This window comes from Rhagoletis pomonella, unplaced genomic scaffold (genome assembly GCF_013731165.1).
Source record: "Rhagoletis pomonella isolate Grant_MI unplaced genomic scaffold, Rhpom_1.0 Rhpom_scaffold_00005, whole genome shotgun sequence".
NCBI classification, from domain to species: Eukaryota; Metazoa; Arthropoda; class Insecta; order Diptera; family Tephritidae; genus Rhagoletis; species Rhagoletis pomonella.
The window spans coordinates 48,371,345-48,388,119 of NW_023458559.1; the positions used below are offsets into that span (position 1 = coordinate 48,371,345).

Sequence of the window (16,775 nt, forward strand, 5' to 3'; positions counted from 1 at the left end):
ACATTTTTGGTGAAAACCACTATTGTAAACTGGTTTGAGATCATTAATATAAAAATCAATTTATACATACACTTGTGATCAGCTGATTAAGTCATCAACATTTTGATCGATTTTGGCTATTTTTCTTTTGTTTATTTAATGTTTATTATATTATAACTAACACAATATAAATCCACATTTCAAACTTTGTGCAAAAATAATAAAAAAAAATCCGCAAAGTTTCAGCTAGGTTTTCATGTTTTTATTCAGATTTTCTAGAATTTTTTTGAGTATGCAGTTTCATAGCCCATTAAAATCCGCGGCAATAATATGCAAGTATTAAGTTGCTAAAGAATCGCGTTGATTTTTAATATTTTTTTTCTTGTAGACTTTTGGTTAGGTGGTCGGTTGTCGAAAATGCGAAATTACGTTCTGCTAAGAAGGAACATAATGCTTTTGCGAGCGTGCGTGTTGCAATAGATCAGCTCTTCCTGATTTGGCTTTTAATAAGCAATTCCAAACATTGTAATAAGCCTTGTAACCTCAAGTGTTTACACAACCAGCCTTTGAACGCGGGACCCTTAGTCCAAGAATAAAGAAAAAAAATGCGCGTACGCTTGGTTTGCATCATATGTAAGTCATATGTGTCCAAAGAATAAATATCTTTTGAGGCACCTGCTGCAAAAAACGAAGCTTGTAAAGATTTATTAAGAAAATAATTCAAAATCAGTTCTACTTACAAGATTTAGTAACATATTTGCCGAAAGTGTGAGCGTAAGTACTTACTCTACAAGCAAATAGTACGCTATACATTGAATATATTGTGCATAGACACAAGTATGTTTCTTTACAATGAAATCGAACAAATAATTAAATATGATTAAAAAAATCAAAAATAATCAAAAGTAATCACCAAATTTAATCAACTACTATTTTTGATTATTATTGATTATTTTTTTAATGACAAATAATCATGATTGTTTTTTGATTAATTCTAATTATAATTGATTACTAATTCCTCGGTTAAAAACACTAATTGTATTAATCATTACGATTACCGAGCCTATGTAATCGTTTTGATTAGTAATCGTAATCCAAAGTTAACAGGTCTGCTGGCAACGCTGCCCACCCCTTAAAAACTAGTCAATAGCTGTCGGATGCTAAATTTTGACAGTTAACCAAATGCGGCCAAATTACTAATAACAACTTCCTTTTTGTCGCGGCACCTAGCGGTGAAGTTTACAACAGAGGAACGCATGAATGAAAAAGGAAACACCAATTTTATCTCAGGCCTTACATTTTTATTTAAAACTAGTTAAAAGTGCTTTAGAATTGTGGCAACTAGTTTTTAACACTCTTTAATCTAATAATTATTTTTTTGTCCCTATTTTATGCATTAAAAAGTGCAAATACACTCCCAATTGTGAACGACAAAAAGGAAGAAGAAGCTGGAATTACTTTGACATTTTCGTTTTTAAGAAAAAGCAGAGAAAGAAAAGTTCAAAGCACTCTTCGGACAAGGCCAGGCGTATATAATTAAAAGAAAACAAAAAAAGGTCTTATATTAAGTTATTAGAAAGTAATTAAATTGAAAATTGGTCATAACAATGGATGCAAATGCAGTTCAACAATGTGCCTCCTCCCCAATAGAGCAAAAAGCAGCAGTAGAAGCAGCCGCCAGTGATGGACCCGAGGAAGCATCGTCTGCAGCGGTGGCGGCGGTAAGTGAAAGCGTGTCAACGGAAAAGGTGGCCACTAATAAGGCGGCAACAAACGCAGTGGTTAACGAGACTGCCCTGCAGATATCAAGTGGAGAGAATGCAGAAATAGAGGAAGCACCGCCAACAAAGCGACTTAAGGCGGAATTAGAAGCTGAAAAATCAAAGGATGCTGAGGAGAATGAAAGCCTCTTTGGAAATATGTCTACGACCTCGGTCGCAGGTTCCATATCAGAAGGTAGTCTATACAACTTGCAAGCAAAAGATCTTAGTTTAGATGGGGTAGTTGCTTCGAACGTTACGTCGCGAAAATTCCAACGCATTCCCATATTCATAGCCGATTATCACAATGATGTATTGGAATTTATATACCGCTGCTTGGCTACGCGCCATTTGCCACTTCAAAATAATATACTAGTGCATTTTGATTCGCATCCAGACATGGTTATATCTCGTGAGATTCCGGCCAGTGCTTCCTTTGATAAAGAAACTATGTTAGCTGAACTTAGTATTGAAAACTGGATAATGCCAGCTTGCTATGCAGGTAAGCAAAAATTTAAATCGCTATGTAAATTATGAAATAAACCGTAATTTTTGCAGGCCATTTTAATCGAGTTGTTTGGCTGAAGAACTCTTGGTGCCAACAAATTCCTCTGGGCAAATATAACTTTAAAATTGGACACAAAAATGATAAGATAAGCGTCGATTGTCCACTTGACTACTTCATATCCGAGGGTAACTATTGTGATACCAAGGAATTGCATGAAACGCGCAACATGGAACTACAAGTGATCAACGTAGACACGTCCACCGAGAGTTCGCCAATAGATACCGAACAGTTTATAAAAGCTACGGATGCACCAAATTTTGTACTAGACATTGATTTAGATTTTTTCAGCACCTCTAATCCGTTTTTGGAAATTTATAAAGATGCTAACTGCTACGAACAACTCACCGACATATTCCACTTTGAACCAGAGGTTAAGGATTGTGGTGGCACTACGGAACGTAGAAAACTGCAATTGGAAGCGCTTAAAAAGATATTTGAGCACTTGGAAGAGGCAAGAACATTAGAAGGGCTCGCTCCAGCGCCCGATCCGTCTATAATTGCGCCAGAGACTTATGCACGCATTGAAAATCTCACAAAATTACTACAGAAGCATTATGCTGACGATGAGATAGACTGGTTGCTCATCTATGATTCGGGTAGTACTACAGATACGAATGGACTGCCGCATCATATCAGTACTTCTAAGGAGTTGGAACAATATTTCGCACAATTTAAGAAATTGCTACAAAATTTGCCAGCACCGCCGGTGCTAATTACCATGGCTTGCTCGGCTGAGGACGATTACTGCCCCAAGCATCAAGTGAGCTTCATTCAAGAACAGGTGTTGCAAGTATTGCGCGAAGTGTTTGGCGAACGGTTGCATGATAAGCCTATACTACATTATTTGGACGAGGAATGGGATGTAATGCATCTATAATGCGAAGACTTAGACAACGTTGCCGCAACAACAACAACATTGGCTATGTTTAAGGCTACTCGTATTTTAGTTAAAATGTTTATTTGGCTTACACATTGTTAGTATATTTATGTGGATTATGTAATTCAGTAGATACTTTTCGTTCAGGTTTGATTTATACAAACACGGTATTTGTGTAAACCATTTAAACATTTGACGATGAAAAAGTTATATATTTAAGAAACTGCGTATTAATTATTTAGATTATTTCTTATTTTTTACTGAAAGTGAAGAAATGTAACAATTATACCACTAAAATTTATGAGTATTTGGAAACACTCTTGACTACTTACTTATACATAAACATTTATAAAACTCGAATTAGCGAAATAAGTATGAAAATAATATCAAAACCCAATAAAGAGCTCGTTGTAGCAGTAATGTTTGGTTTCCGCTGTTACGAACAAAAAAAATACAAGGAAATGAAACTAGTATTTACAATAAAAAGGTCATTAGTTAATAAAAAGGCAAAACTTTTCCCTATGCATATTATCTTGGCCTATTCGCCATCACAAAGCACACACACATACATTCCCGACCCCAGTCGTTGGCATAACTGCTCAAACTTTATTATGCTCCTCTATTCGACTCGATACATACACACATACCGCATGCCCCATGCCGTTGTCCACCCTTAAATAGCTGACCATTTGTAGTGAAGTTGGTTTGTTGCTAGACCCACTGCATCGATTTTAAAAGCATTAACATGTGCTAAAGTTTCTTGTACCCAGAATTTGGCTGGTACCCGTGACGTGCCGTTTCTCTTACCTACTGTGTGAATATACTTTTGAATTTCTTAGGGTCGTAAAACGGCCCTTAGCCAAATAAGCATACCGTTGTTTGTGTTAATTTAGTTTTAACATAAAGCAGTTAGTCGTTGGTGGACATTGTAGCCGCTGACACGCACCCACTTTTTGTGGTAGTTGGACAAACCGGTGGATAAAGTAAGAATTTTGGTATTGTGCAAGAAGGTGTGATAGAGATTCGATGTACGAAATTTTAAAAATGGTTTTGGTTTGGAGTATTTTTAACGGTCGATATCTTTAAAATATTTGGTTCAAGTAAATTTACTTTGTGAGCTGTAAGAGTGTTGTGAAATGCACGGACCATATATCTTTGAGTTGCAGTGCAGATCCTCTTTTGTGAAAACATTCACTATTTCCATAACGCAGCGGAGAACGCTACCGCAAGGCTACATCTAAGGCACTCGCTGCTCAAACTGAAATATGCTGCTACACTTAAAACACTTATTAAATAAAAAAAAAAAACAGCTGAGACTACACCTATGAGAAAATACCGTTAGCAACCGCTAGTTAGCGACCAACAACAGTTTATGTTCAAATTCACCGGCAAAACAAAAAAGAAACAAATGTTTATACCTATTAACATACATACATAGATTAATGAAGTTCAAAGGGGAGCAGAGCAGTGTGACCCCAAATTCTACTAACTATTGTTGTCAACACAAACATATGAAACAATTTTTTTCCAGGCTTTTCAAGCACAAGGTTGCGATTACTAATGAGAACAAATATAGTTCAGTTATTTTAATATCTTTAACTGAGTTTTAAAATATGTTTCGTAAGGGATTTTTTGTTAAAATAGAAATTCAATTGCATGCGGTAAGTGGAATAGTTATTAAGAACATAACGATTATAATTATTTGTGGAAAAGTTTATTATATATGTATTTGTCAATGTTATTGTGGCTTATTAACATTTTATTTTTATTTTTTATATTTATAGTTTATAGTTTATAATATATTTTTAAAATTACTCACTCAGGTGACTTGTCCTGGCGTTTGGCTTTGTACGCATGGTTATCTAGAAGTTACCATCAAAACATTGGGCTACTTCTTCCGTACCGGCGCGATGGAACCACGTTTTCCCCTACTTTGTCATGACAAATTCAGCATGGAAGGCTACTTTAAGTCCGTCGGGTCACTAAGCGACCTAGAACGCGTGCTATCCGCCGAACAAGTAGAGATAACACTGTGGCAAAATGGACGGCGCATGGCTTACTTCTCGGGGAAGCTGGCCGACGTAATGCATTCGGATATACCTAAACTGACATGTGAGCATAATATAAATGTACAATTGCTGATGAAGGCTACACCTGCATTTCCGGTAAAAATAATGAAAGAAATCTGCGTATATCAAACTACCAATCATTGCTTTGTACCTTAGGGAATAATTGCACCAAAAGTAGAACTAAGCGCTCATGTTGGTGTAAAGGACCGCTTATCACTTTCCGCAGAGTTAAGCCAACGCGTAGGAAAAGCTTGTGGTAACTCAGGTTTACGTGAATTGGAGTTTGAAGCTACACGGGTGCCTAATCGCCATTGTCAGCAGCAAACCTCGCCAGCTGGGAGCTGTTTCAGTTACTTGGAGGAGCGAAGGCGTCAAAGGCCCGTCTGTCATACCAAGACAAGCTGTGGTAGCGGGTGGGTCTTATTCAAAGACGTTAAACTTTTGGGGTTTTTAATACGAGTACTATACTATCAAAATTATTATTTTTTTTTTTAATTTAAGGTTTACGAGAGATAACTCTGCAGTTCCATGCTCAAATGCTTTGAATTCGTTCGACATGGAAGCAGTTGCAACTAAAAATGGTGCACGTCGTCTATCTGCCGATTCAAGGTAAACAATTACAATACCTCCACGAAATTTTGCAATATAATTTAAATATTTTCCGAATCTAGTAATTTCAGTAATAGTTCTTATAACCTTAGCCAAATGACGCGTATGAGCAGCCCCAGTTATCGTAGTCACTCTGTTTGTACGATTGCTTCTATAACAGCTGCTGATGAGCATCAGCGTGAATGTCACATTTGCCAATGCTATCGGAAAGTTTTCTCATAACTCAACTTTATCAGTTTACAGCAAGTTTACAGTATCTCATATAGATAATAATAAATACAAATATGATCGTATAGTATATGAAATGGAATTTTTATTTAGCTTACATGAAAAGTGAAATGTGGATATAAAATTTTTCGACGTTGCACTTCCTGCATAAAAGTCCTATGTATAGAACTTTCGTCATATCGTCGTTTAAAGTACAAAGCCGCGTATCGTCCGTCATTCTGCAAAACCGCGTAACTTAGATTTGCTGCCAAAAATTGGATTTGCTCACAAAAGCTCTTGGCTCCAGCCTTACCCATTCGTCCTGAAATATACTAGCCAGAAATGAGATTGCTTTATAAAAAGGAGAACCATTTTGAAATGTGAGTGTTTTTACTCTCTAAAAATAATTTATGGTACCTCACATTTTGTTGATACGCGGTTTTGTACTTTAAACGACGATATATATGTTATTTATTGTACTCGCTTATTAAGTCATTGGCTTTTGCAGCTAGGCTTCACAAACAAATTCCGCAAAGTCTAACTGCCCAAATGCCTTTGATATCAAATGTATGAATAAATTATAAGGCACCGCCTTAGTTGCAGCCGTTACTGGTACTCGCCCACGTAGTCGTATGCAAACGCGTGCTATGTCGCGTAAAGTACTATGCACTTCTGGTTCGATGGGTATATGTAGGCAAGCCAATGTAGCATATAACCAAGTACCTATCCATGCATCCGTATCAACAAGATCCAATTCAGTTTCATCTGAATTTTCATTGGTGGCAGCATTCGATGTTGAAGGTATTGGTTCCTCGGTGGATGTATTTTGCAGAATTTCTTTTTCTTCTCCGCAACGCAGCCAATCGCAAATATATTCCAGCAGTTGCTCTAATGTATGTTGACTGAAACGCAATATAATTTTTAATAATGGCGGATTTCCGTGACAGAAGTGACGCCAAGCTTGTGGATCACTAATTAAAGGCGGCTCCAAAGATTGCTCATATTTGTGTCTGTGCAGCTCTAAACGTAGAAGTACTATCTTTTCACGTGATGATTCAAAATTCTCCAATTGCAAGTCTTTCCACTCCTTGGTAGGTAGCCGAACTTGGCACGGTATTGTTTTGAGTGGCTCCTAAAGTATTTTGTTAATATTATCTGCGAATAAATTAAGCAAATCCATCTACTAACTTCCTCATCCTTGAAATTTTCCTCGATTGCTGCAGCTATTCTATCCATGTTACACTTCTTCGGCTCCTTTGCAATTACGGCAGGACACTTTCGGCGCTCGTACAACATATGCATGAGATATTCTTCGCCATCTTGTGGTGGTGCTGACGGATCGAAGTCAGGTCCTGGTTCGCGTATCTCTAGTGCCTTGAATTAATATTGGCCAATCAGATTGCGACGCAGTGTATGTATTTTAGTTGGCTTACTTGTTGTTGAAAAGTATCCATTTGATTGCCGCTGGCACCGTCATCCTCCTTCATTTCCTTAGCTGGCTTGTGTGTAGCATTTGATTTGCGTTTTGGTTTTGAATTTACTTTATACAAAACATCGCTTTTAGCAGCCATTGTCAATAAAAACAAACCAAACCAAATTTGTAATGCAATCGGCAGTCAAAACAAAAGCCGAAAAAAATCAGGCAAATAAAATTCTGAAGCGTTAACGTCAGGGTTGCATATGAACGCAAGTGCTGCCAAATCTTTTATGTGCAAGTGCAGCCAAAACTAGTTAACCGGTTGTTTTCAACGGTAAAAACGAAAATTCAGTTTAAAACAAACTTTATTTTTGTAATTTCCCAAACAAGGCGAATTTATACAAGGTAGCGTTGACAAAACAAAAATTACATCAACAAATTATACGCATAATGACGGCAAGAAGTACCCGATAATACAACGAACACATCATTTTGACATTCAGAAGGACAGCGGCGAATTCTAGTAACACCAACTCGAGGTGAATTTATACATATATATGTATATTTTTATATATATATATTATATTATTATTAATATATTACATATTTATATGTATAAAATCGCCTTGAGCCCAAATTAGATGTGTAAAGAAATGTTTGGTTTAAGGCGATTCAAACTAAAATCGCCTTGGTTTGCTTACCAAGCAATACCAAGATTTTCAGGCTTTTAGGATTATGTGTCGAACTGGACGCCGAGCGCCATAACGGCTGAAAAACTTGATGCGGAGTTCTAACTGTCGTTGCTACTGTTGCTGTGGCTTTAAGTGTTATCGAAACATTTTTGGGGAATGATTTGGGAATTTTGTAAAAATACGGAATATCTTTTCTCGCCAAAATTACTTCTTTTCAATTTCGAGGGGTAATGACCGTCGTTCGAACTCCAAATCCAAGTATAGCTCAACAGAGTACTTTCACTTTCATCACTTGAATTTATGCAGATTCTTCTCAGAACCACTTTCAGGGAGTTTCTTTCTGAAAGCAGATCAAACATTTTTCGGCTGGCACATGGCACAAACCGAAAATGGTGTAAATGTTTTTCTTTGTTTACAGAGGTATTAGCATTTCGGGTTTCGGCAGAACAAAATTTGGATCTACATACTATTACTATATAAAGTCGAGACATAAAGAATTGTAACTTTGAATGATGAGAATACAAATACAGGAGTGAAAGAACAACCAAGGCAAATTAATATCGACACCAAGCAGAAGATCGACACCGATTTCGATAAAAATTCAATGCCGACATCGTGAAAAAATCGACAAATATATCGAAAACTGACAGAAAACCGATATCGAAACCGCTGCAAATGATAACTGTAACTGAAAAATCGATATCGATGATACCGATAAAAAAATAATAACGATAACGATAACTGACAAAAATTGCGATATCTACACCAAAAAAGGTCATGTAAAGATAGCAAGACTAAAGCTAGTAAAACTGTCAAAAAATAAAAAATCGCTCAGAGCGAGAGAGTAACATTGAAAAGTACGGGATCGCTTTCTAGTAAAAAATTGTATCTTCTGTCAATTTCAACATAACCTCCAAATTTTGGCTGTAAATTTTTGCTTATTTTGTGTGTAAACACACTCAACTCACACATGTAAATAGCCAAAAATACTTTCAAATTCATTAGAATCCACTTAAACAAGTAACTAAATACTTTTCAACACGAATTATAAGAGTGCACTTTTCTTTTGTTTACAATTTGGCTGCCAAACACACTACGGCTGATCGTTTGACACATTTACCAGAATTTACCAGCAAAAAATTCTCGGACTGAAACTGGTATCTTCTGACAGAGCGAGAGAACCATATTTACGCTCTTTTTTGTCCTCTCAATAGTCAGAGAACCGAGTACGGGATCGATTTCCAGTAAAATATGACTGATTCTGACTATTTCTGACTAGTCCGGACTTGTACGGGATCGCAACTATAATTACGGCAATATTGAAAAATAAGCGGCTTTGGACATCTATAAGGATAATTGTATCGACAACAATAACATTGACGATAGCAGTAACAATATGCCTGCCAAAGTCGATAAAATTATAAACAAGGATTTCGCTAAAGGTAACAACTTCGACATATTACTACTACACGCACTACCTCTGTATATAAATATTTCTATCATTATAAAGCTTCCCTTAAAAACCACTAGAAATTCGGAGGTATCGTAGAACTATAGGTCACTCTATTTGCGAAAGGTGCTCAACAAAAATTGGAGGAGTAGCTCCGCCAAGGAAAAATAATTTCATATTGCATTTCTTACCACTTCCTCTTATTTTTCCGAGTTTTTTGACCGCTCCTCACGACAGACATCTGTTTCTGGGATATTAATTTTACTGAGGTGATAGCGAATAGAGCGATTCCCCGTGTAGTACCCAGTGAGAGTTTTGAGGTCCTCTCTGCCTAAATTGACTAGTTTCTTTGAAGCTACTTTTGAAGGAAAGATAAATGGTTTGGCTTGTCTCTGCTCTGGACGTTCCATCCAGTGCCTGTTGAACATTTTGTCTACCCAGTTATAAATGGTCTCCTTTATGTGTGTTGTGGTGAGCCCACAAAAGGCTTTCGAACCATAAAATACTGCCATGTCTCACTGTTTTGCTAGGCAGTCAGCCTCCGAATTGCCATCATGTCCCTCATGCCCCGGTACCGCTCCTAATAAAACTATATTCTTGGCTCCAAGAGCATTTAGGACATTGGGGCAAACATTTATGTCGATTTCCTCCTTTACATGGAATGACCCATCTGCAACTTTGTTCACAAAGAAATTACATATGTATGTTTTCATAAAAAAATACCAAATAGGTCTTTCTGCAAAAAAGGCAGAGTCATCATAAACAATTTTTTTCTTTAACAAGCAATTAAGTAAGCTGCCATGACTGCGGCTCTCTCTATTGTCTGGACTGCCGTGGCGTATACGTAATAATGCGCTAAAGCAACACACAATTCCCAGTAGAAATCTTAAGCATACAACAGCGCTGTTGGTGGCATGAGCTTGCTGCTGTGTATACATACCAGTATAAATGAACCTTCATTTCCATTTAACACGCGTGGTTTCTCAGAGCGTATGCGTACCTTAATCATACACTTGTACTACTGCTGTATGGATATGGCTGTATTAATGTTTCAAACATACAAAAATGCATTAATGGAACAGTATTAAAGCATTCTTACAAGATCCCCATATGTAATTGCTACTTTTCTGATACATTTTAATATACGGGGACATACAAACAAGTAGCACTTACATATGCAAATGCATATCTTGTAAAAGCCCGTTTGTGCTGAAAATAGTATCGCACAACACGTCCGTTCACTAAAAGTTTTGTACAAGACTGAAAATATTACAAAAATTCCACTTCAAATTTATCAAGAAATGTACTTAAAACAACGACAACGTACATTCGCTTTCCATTCGCTAGAATTTGAATTTATTCGTGGAAATTCATGACTACACATGAATTGTTCACATTAATTCACTCATATAGCAAGCATCCTTCAAGAATGCCTACAACCGATTTCTACTGGATTATTTCGCACACACACACACATTGAAATGTTTTGCTTTTGTTTGTTTTTCAGAGAATAGTTATTGTTTGTTTACTTTTCTGGGCCGTTAGCAAACAATTTCCTGCTAGATTTGTTTGTTGGCCGAAGGTTCGACACTTCCAAATAAATTTAAAAGAATGAACTCGGGGAAAAGGATTGCATTTTAACAAAGAAAAAAAAATTATTCAAATTGCTAAAAACCAGAAAATTTCGTGCAAAGTCAGTTATAACTCAGCTGGGAAAATTGCCAGTCTGACAAATGTCTGACTGAAAACTTGACTATTTAGACAAGTCTCACAGATTTCGTACAGATTTCTGGGGGAAGTGTCTGGGGATTTTATTTCTGATCGAATTCTCTCCGATTTCGGGTTTGATTTTGATTATGTTTGTTTTTCTTTGCTTTCACAGGCCGATAGGCGATATTTTTTAGTAATTTTTTTTTAGTTTTACTTCAAAAGTGAGCTTGCTCAGAAATCAGTGTCAACATCAAAAATATAATAGAATTGCACTAAAAATATACACATTGCCGTAAAATTTCGTGGAGATCAGCGAAAACTAATAGCTATAAAACTTCTAAAAGCTATGACGATTAATATTTTCCCACTAATGTTGGTAATGATTTAATTATATTTAATAGATTTGGCATTTGGAAAATGTACCACAAACTTCAAACTTCCACATGGGAGAATTGAAAAATTTTTCCACATGTCCAAAGACAGGATGAAAGAGGCCGAAAAATGGAAGCGCAACAATAAAAATATACTTGGTTACACAATTTAAATTAAATTTAGTTAAATTGAATACGAAATAAATAAATTTGAAGTTAATCTAATCAGATTCCAATTGGACATTTCTCCCCAAATCTGTTAGATATCCGTCGGACTCATCGTCAAATAAGTCAGAATTTCCCCATGGTTATTAGGACAGCCATCAGTTATCTATATATCCCTCAGAATCGTCGGTAATTAAGTCGGAATTTCCCACGAAGTATCAGTTAGATTTCCTGTCAACATCTCCATAAGCTTCTCTGACCGATATCGACCAGAAATCATATAGAGTTCGGACTCTTTAGCCGACGAATATCTAACAGATGTCTGGCACATTTTGCTAGCTGGGAAGTATGTACTACATACAAGTGTACATACATACATGCCCTGCAAACCATTTTTTCAGAGTATTCTGAATTGTAGAGAAATTTTAAAGAATTCGTAAAGAGCTCATCCGATTTTTTGCGGGATTTTTTTGAAATGAAATAAACTGGGCACACTTCGATCGATTCTTTTACGAAATTTCGGAAGAAAATCGGTAAAGCAATGAAAATAATGCAGCTACGTGAAGAACTTCTTGCAAAACTTTTTCAGAATTTTCTTTATTTTTCGTACAGAAATAAGTAACAAAACGAAACTATTTTAACATGTAAAAATTTCGCATGAAAAAACATTGAAATTTTCTTATAAAAAAAGAAATACTAGAAAATAGTCGTTGCTCAAATGGCTCAAAAACATACTACATAGCGCTCCTACTTGTGTCAAATATATTTTGTCGCACTAAATACTTTTAAACACTTCAAGCATTTGAATTAATTATGTAACTACATAAATCACAACTCCTAATACAAATTGCTAAATAAAACTTTGCACAGTTTCTCGTTTGGCATAGAAAAGTTTTGGTGTGTAATATTTTGTAGACAAATTGGTATATTTCCACAAAAAGTTTTTGCTATACTTTAATGCTACGGTGCCACCAAAAGTGAGTAGAAGTGTAGAGTGCATTAATGTCAAAGGTTTGTCAAACCTTTGAATGCTTTCGTTTGCGTGCATGTGTTTATGTACATAAGTATTTATTTGTGTAGTAAACGGCTTATGGTAACAATTTTGGAAATTAAGTGAAGTGCTTAGGACACTAAATATTTGTTTAAATTTGTGTAAGACATATATCGAAAATGCTTAGTTACTCTAAAACTTATGCAAAGTACACATTAAACTTTCGAAATGGAAAAATATGTATTTGCACTTTTTATTTACAGCAATAGAATATAATTTGGAAATGCATATTAAAACTTGATATTTGAGCTTCATAGGGACATACGATCATTCACTTCATAAAATACCAATAAAAAGAATCTTCTACTTAGGTACAGAAGTTTTATGAGAAATCTTAACAATATTAAAGTATGTTCCGGTAATTAGCAAAAGCTTTCTCGATTAAGTCGCTAATTGAGCTCGATTAACCATACAAACTTGTATATAATAACTGAACGATTAGTGCTTAATTAAATGCTATTTGAATGAATTTTTTCATGTAACCCTGCTGGGTTTGTTTAATTTTGACTTTGTGCGTTGTTTATTGAACAAATAGCAATCAGCTGTTTGTTTCTGGTCCCCATTTACAGCTGATATTTTTAATTGGATTTTCAAACTACACCCAATCTGCGGAGAAACTTTACCTAAAACTAGATAAATGTACCTAAAAAGTAAGTGTGTATTTTTAAATGTATATTTTAAAGAAAACAAAAGGATACAATATCAACTTCTGGCTATAAAAAAGTTTCTTAGAGCAGTTCAAGACAAAAAAATATATATATATTTTTTGGAAAAGGTGAATCACTTCCTCCCCGAGTTCTTCGATCTGGCGTTTTAAAAAGAAATATTTTCTGTCTTTCTGACGTATTCAACTACAAGTGAGTTACTTTGACCACCATTTTGTATCATATGTGCACTCCTCCACAAAGGAGCGATGATACCCACACTAGAAAATGCGTTGAAATGTGAAAAAAAAATAAGAACTCATTTCCTGAAGAGTTTTGACTACGTTCCAAATCTACCTAAAATGTTGTGTTTTGTACCGAATGTACTTTAAAACTAAATAAAGGTACGATTGTACCAACTTTTCCACCACTGTAGCTAATCGAGCAGCTGATTGTGTGTGAACACCAAAAAGCGGTGGCTCAATTAAAAGGTTTATTGACTCAATTAAATTTCCGTCTGGACTTAATGTTACACATAACGTTTGTATACTAATAGATGATCAATGAATTGTATACTGGATGCAATCCAAACTTTTCTCTCTCCAGCGAGAAGACTTGGCATAAAGTGCTTAACGTGTGTGACTAGGTTAGACTAGACTAGAGTAGACTGTCAATTGTTTACATCAATTGCAACCAATTGGAGTACTTTTCATCGTCCTAGATATCATAAAGCTTCAGAAGCTCCTTCCAAGAAGAATACATACTTTTTTTTTTAAGATAACTTAGACAGCAATTTTACATTTCGGTTTAAAAACATCAGACCGATTACCCTGAACACAACTACCTACATCTTATTCACTCATACCTTTCAGGTCTTCGCTATGTTATCTTCTTTGTCTTTTTAATGCAGCCCATAAAATGTCCCAAGCGTACTAAACTTTCTGTCTAACTGAACCAATGCCACACCTGCTGCTTTCGTACATATGTATACCAGCCACCCTGCAAAATAGCAATCAACACCTGTCTGTTGCACACAGAAAATGCTGAAGTAGTAGAGATGCAACAGTGGCGAAATTTTTCGCAATTTATATACATTTCAATTTTTTGCTGCCCACACATATATAGTTGTACATATGTATGTGATTTTATTTCGTTTTTTGCAGGCGAATAACCACGCTACAGCACAATGCACCTGGGGCGTATTTGGCAGCAGAGTTTTTTTTTCCAATTTACGGACGGAATTACTGAGAGAAACAAATGAACTTTTATTGCAATAACAGTTATCAGCAGAAATAAGAAAATAAAATAAGCCAGTGAGACCGCTTTGAATGAACCTCTACTGGACTGGCTTCTGAAACTTTTTGTTCCCACTTGAGAATCTTTGCAAGAGTACAAGAAAACTAAAGTCAAGGGAAGGAATTTAGGAGTTTTGGTCTGAGATAATTTTCGAACCAGCGCCTTAAAGACTCATTGATTTCTCGTGAAATACTTAAATAATCAAATTAAATTTTTAATCTTTTTCTTTTTTGGCGCTGTAAGACCGCCCATCTAAGCAATTTTGGCCGAGTCCAATAAAGGACGCCAGGCATTCATCTTCTGTGCGAACTGGAAATGCAGAAGCCTTCCTCTTGCTCTGCTACCACGTTCATGTTTGGAACATTTGTTTTTGTAAACAAAATCGCTCTTCCCAAAACTAGTCAAACCTATTTTACCTTCGAAGGAATGTTAGTTAGGCAATCACATAATCTAAAAAAAAAATGTCCCGCCAAGGCGACTAGTCAGAGGTTTTTGGGTCGCTGAATCCGAGTTTGAATTTACACTGAAAAATGGGACTAACATTTTTATTAGATTTTTGAGGTTAAATGAAAAAAAAGAAGCCATTTATAAATTCTTCCTACATAGGTATGTAGAATGAGTAATACTAGCACAATATATTTATGAATTGACTATGTAGATTGGGGTGGTTTAAAAATGCATGTGAAGAAAGTAAATTCCGAATTTTAATGCTCTCACCTCTAGGAATGTTCTAGATCGAAAAAAATATATGTATATATGTATACAGACGTTGCTCGCAGCGCAAAAATTTCCCATGTATTTTATATGTGGAAAAAAACAATTTTTCGTAGAAAGGGTATACAATTTTTGAAAATCAATATTTTTTAGATCGGTATAATATAAAATAAATATTTTTTAATTTCAAAATAAAAAACATGAGTATATTTTTTCGGTATAGAACATTGCTAGGGAGTGAGGACATTAAAATTTCGTTTGCGGGTCAAACATTTTTTTGTGGTGCCATGTTATTTTTCCGATATATTTTTTCCATAATGAAAATTTCAAAATTTTCCGGAAAGCAGGACCATAAGCGAAATACATATTTACATATGTACCTGCTTTTGTCCGCTTTCGTCGACAATTTTTTGAAGAGAAAAACTTAAAATTTTTAAGTTCTAAACCTTCTTAAAAATCTGTTAAAGCCGAACCACTCGAAAACAATTTACTACGCATTTCTCCAGTAGCTTATTCAATAATTAAGTATATGGACTTTCTGCCATATTGTCTCTAAAAGATTTTATTATTATTCCATACACAGAGCTTTACATACATAGTTCAATAAAAAACATAAATATATGCATACATATGCGAAAAATGCTTCTATAATCACCACAGATTCGTTTTTCATTTAATTGGATTGCAATCAAAACTTCTGGAGCAAAAACCAGCAACAATAAAATATCGAGTATTCACTGTTGCTAATTGAAATTTGATGAAGGAATTCTTTTGAACTCGAACCCGTCAAACCAAAGCCAGCTCAGTACAAATTGCTATTCAATGAACACACACGGACCTTACCGGAAAACGGTATGTACATATGTATGTATGTCCACGGGCGCACCATAGAAAACCGTATGCATCTTTTATAAATTTTTCTGGTCTGTCAGTTATACTGTTATGCACATATATTTAAAGACACCGCATGCAACATTGCTGCACCCCAGTTACCTCAGGCGCCACAGCCAGTAGTTGGAAGATTGCAGCTGTACGTTTTGACTCATTAATGTACAATAGGTAGATACCATTTTCTCCGCTTGCTGTAAACTTGCCTTCGATTTTCCAGATGTCGCTCGTTAAATTCTTTTCGAATTGCAATCGAATGCTGTCGCTGACGACAAAGTGCCACTTGAGTTGCGAATCGAAACAGTTCT

General features: G+C 35.7%; 4 protein-coding genes across 6 annotated transcripts in view; 2 read left to right on the forward strand and 2 right to left on the reverse strand.

Moving 5' to 3' along the window:
* Positions 1 to 16,775, reverse strand: part of LOC118739087 (dual specificity protein phosphatase Mpk3-like) — a 228,948-nt gene that overhangs the window by 173,588 nt on the left and 38,585 nt on the right. The window lies entirely within an intron of this gene.
* LOC118739085 (UPF0489 protein C5orf22 homolog) lies at positions 1,456 to 4,865 on the forward strand. Its single transcript, XM_036470209.1, has 2 exons — positions 1,456 to 2,241; positions 2,298 to 4,865. The coding sequence occupies exons 1-2, from the start codon at positions 1,587 to 1,589 to the stop codon at positions 3,182 to 3,184; spliced, it is 1,542 nt and encodes a 513-aa protein (XP_036326102.1). The 5' UTR covers positions 1,456 to 1,586; the 3' UTR covers positions 3,185 to 4,865.
* On the forward strand, positions 3,559 to 6,160 carry LOC118739720. Its single transcript, XM_036471231.1, has 5 exons — positions 3,559 to 3,600; positions 5,008 to 5,349; positions 5,410 to 5,666; positions 5,755 to 5,862; positions 5,925 to 6,160. The coding sequence occupies exons 1-5, from the start codon at positions 3,559 to 3,561 to the stop codon at positions 6,082 to 6,084; spliced, it is 909 nt and encodes a 302-aa protein (XP_036327124.1). The 3' UTR covers positions 6,085 to 6,160.
* On the reverse strand, positions 6,383 to 7,716 carry LOC118739088 (protein Gemin2-like). 3 transcript variants are annotated; one of them, XR_004992979.1, is made up of 4 exons: positions 7,503 to 7,716; positions 7,258 to 7,443; positions 6,487 to 7,201; positions 6,383 to 6,401 (listed from the first exon to the last, which is right to left on the reverse strand). XR_004992979.1 is itself a non-coding variant. In XM_036470214.1 (3 exons), the coding sequence occupies exons 1-3, from the start codon at positions 7,638 to 7,640 to the stop codon at positions 6,578 to 6,580; spliced, it is 948 nt and encodes a 315-aa protein (XP_036326107.1). In that variant the 5' UTR covers positions 7,641 to 7,716; the 3' UTR covers positions 6,460 to 6,577. The 3 variants fall into 3 exon arrangements, 1 of the variants encoding a protein (XP_036326107.1); XR_004992980.1 differs by lacking the exon at positions 6,383 to 6,401 and adding an exon at positions 6,402 to 6,420; XM_036470214.1 differs by lacking the exon at positions 6,383 to 6,401 and having other exon boundaries at positions 6,460 to 7,201.

Bases quoted from the DNA above. Each gene is read 5' to 3' on its own strand.
- LOC118739085 (XM_036470209.1), top strand. From the start codon at position 1,587: ATGGATGCAAATGCAGTTCAACAATGTGCCTCCTCCCCAATAGAGCAA. The intron at 2,242-2,297 runs GTAAGCAAAAAT...TAATTTTTGCAG, and splicing joins AATGCCAGCTTGCTATGCAG to GCCATTTTAATCGAGTTGTT.
- LOC118739720 (XM_036471231.1), top strand. From the start codon at position 3,559: ATGAAAATAATATCAAAACCCAATAAAGAGCTCGTTGTAGCA. The intron at 5,350-5,409 runs GTAAAAATAATG...TTTGTACCTTAG, and splicing joins AGGCTACACCTGCATTTCCG to GGAATAATTGCACCAAAAGT. The intron at 5,667-5,754 runs GTGGGTCTTATT...TTTTAATTTAAG, and splicing joins AAGACAAGCTGTGGTAGCGG to GTTTACGAGAGATAACTCTG.
- LOC118739088 (XM_036470214.1), bottom strand. From the start codon at position 7,640: ATGGCTGCTAAAAGCGATGTTTTGTATAAAGTAAATTCAAAACCAAAA. The intron at 7,444-7,502 runs GTAAGCCAACTA...TATTAATTCAAG, and splicing joins TGGATACTTTTCAACAACAA to GCACTAGAGATACGCGAACC. The intron at 7,202-7,257 runs GTTAGTAGATGG...AAAATACTTTAG, and splicing joins AAAATTTCAAGGATGAGGAA to GAGCCACTCAAAACAATACC.